A 1,797-nucleotide genomic window follows, 5' to 3' on the forward strand; every position below is an offset into this window, starting at 1 on the left:
TGGTTAGGAGGCGGATGACGACGGTGACGTGTACGTGCCACCCGACGCTCATACATCCGGTCCACGCCCCGCAGATCTACACGACCATGACGTCCTTCTCCATGATCTTCCCCTTCTTCCTGATGGAGACGGTCGGCATGAGCCGTGCCGTCACGGCCACCCTCATGTCGGTGCAGTCCGGCGCGGACCTGGTGTCGCGCCTGCTGCTGCCGCAGGTGATGGGCGGAGCCAAGTGCGGCGGCCACGGGCTCCCCGCCAGGACCGTCATGATCGTCGGCGCGGTGGGCAGCGCGGCCAGCCGCTCAGGTATGGGAAATAACGTTTTCCAGGAAAAAAAATGGGAAAAGTTGATATATTTCCAGAAAATTTTGAATACATAGACATTTTAAGAAAAAAAATTAAGACATACAAACAAAAAATTCTTAAAAAAATTATTTCTGAAAAACAGTACTTTTCTGTAAGTTAAAACTCCTAGGCACGCTCAAAGCACAGAAATTTGTCACGATGACATCAATTGTCAGTAAGTCAGGATTTAGTCATCTTGACTGTCAGAGATGACATCGCGAGGACGTCAAATGATGGTTTTCTGATGTCAATGGCTGTCTTTGTGTCAAATTTCTGTCCTTTGGGTACCTGCAGAGGCTGATGGAAAGCTGCACACCTGTGGACTGAAAGCACCTGGTCCTTCTTTTGCCCCCCGCAGTGATGGCGGAGCTCCGGGGCTTCACCGAGCTCATCGTCATGGCCGCCGTCACGGGCATGTTCCGGGGCGCGACCGTGCTCAATCAGAACCTCGTCATCGCCGAGCACGTCCCGGCCGCCAAGCTGCCGTCCGCCATCGGGCTGGCCATGGTGGTGAAGGGCGCGTGCGTGCTGGGCTTCGGCTCGGCGCTCGGCGTGGTCCGCGACTACTCGGGCAGCTACTCCATCTTCATCCACTCGCTCACGGCCCTCGCCCTGGTCACCGCCGTGTCCTGGGCGCTCGAGTCGTTGTGCTGCCGCGCGAGCCGCCGTCCGGACGAGGACGCCGACGCCGGCAGATGACCCGCGGCGGCCGCCGGCGCCGGCCGGTTCCCCGGGAGAGAGACAGACGGACTGAACGGCTCCACCGCGCGTCTTCCAAACTCGCGCGCGGTTCCTCGCGGACCGCGCGCTTCACCTGTAAATACTATCCCCGTGAATAAAGAATAAATAGTTTTACACGTCGTATGGTTTGCGAGCACGACACCCATCCACCCACCCAGGGCCTCCGACATGCCACCGAGAAGGTGCCGAGCCTCTCGCGAGCAGGAGGGACTTCCGCGCCCGCGAGGCGGCAACCCATCGCGCACCGGCCGTTGACAGGCTGCAGGGGCCAGACTTACAAGGGAACCTTTTCAGGTGTAAATCTCCGATTTCCTTGAAACTTGGAAAATTTGAAGGTTATTTATGTAGAAATCGGATGGCAAATTTTGTCCGTTTTGCTCTATTTTGTACTGTTAAGGCGGTAGAGGGATGTTTGAGACAAAAAACAGTGTAAGGCTTAAGTAAACCCCTAGTAACTGTAAGGTTCAGGAAAAATTTCAAGTGCCATCCGACTTCTAGTACAATAACCTTTAAATTGTCCGAGTTTTAACGAAATCAGAGATTTACACCTGAAAAGGCTCCCTTGTTAGTTACAACCGTAACCACGACGCCCACAACCTCACCGTGCGTGGCCCACAAACCAGAGGGGTTTGCCTCACTGGTGTTGCACGGAACGTTGCCTATGTTTCAATTAATTATTAGAGCACTACAAGCCAGGGCTTGCCGCCCTCC

At 55.1% G+C, this 1,797-nt stretch overlaps 1 protein-coding gene across 1 annotated transcript in view; it reads left to right on the forward strand.

Annotated features, from left to right (window-relative positions):
• Positions 1-1,206, forward strand: part of LOC113213152 (monocarboxylate transporter 2-like) — a 16,256-nt gene extending 15,050 nt beyond the window's left edge. Inside the window, exons 5-6 of the mRNA XM_052268130.1 lie at positions 75-306; positions 704-1,206. Coding sequence (XP_052124090.1) covers positions 75-306; positions 704-1,044 — 573 coding nt within the window. The 3' untranslated portion in view covers positions 1,045-1,206. The remainder of the gene's footprint in view (positions 1-74; positions 307-703) is intronic.
• The last annotated feature ends 591 nt before the right edge of the window (positions 1,207-1,797 follow it).

This window comes from Frankliniella occidentalis, unplaced genomic scaffold (genome assembly GCF_000697945.3).
Source record: "Frankliniella occidentalis isolate FOCC.00 unplaced genomic scaffold, Focc_3.1 Scaffold64, whole genome shotgun sequence".
NCBI classification, from domain to species: domain Eukaryota; kingdom Metazoa; phylum Arthropoda; class Insecta; order Thysanoptera; family Thripidae; genus Frankliniella; species Frankliniella occidentalis.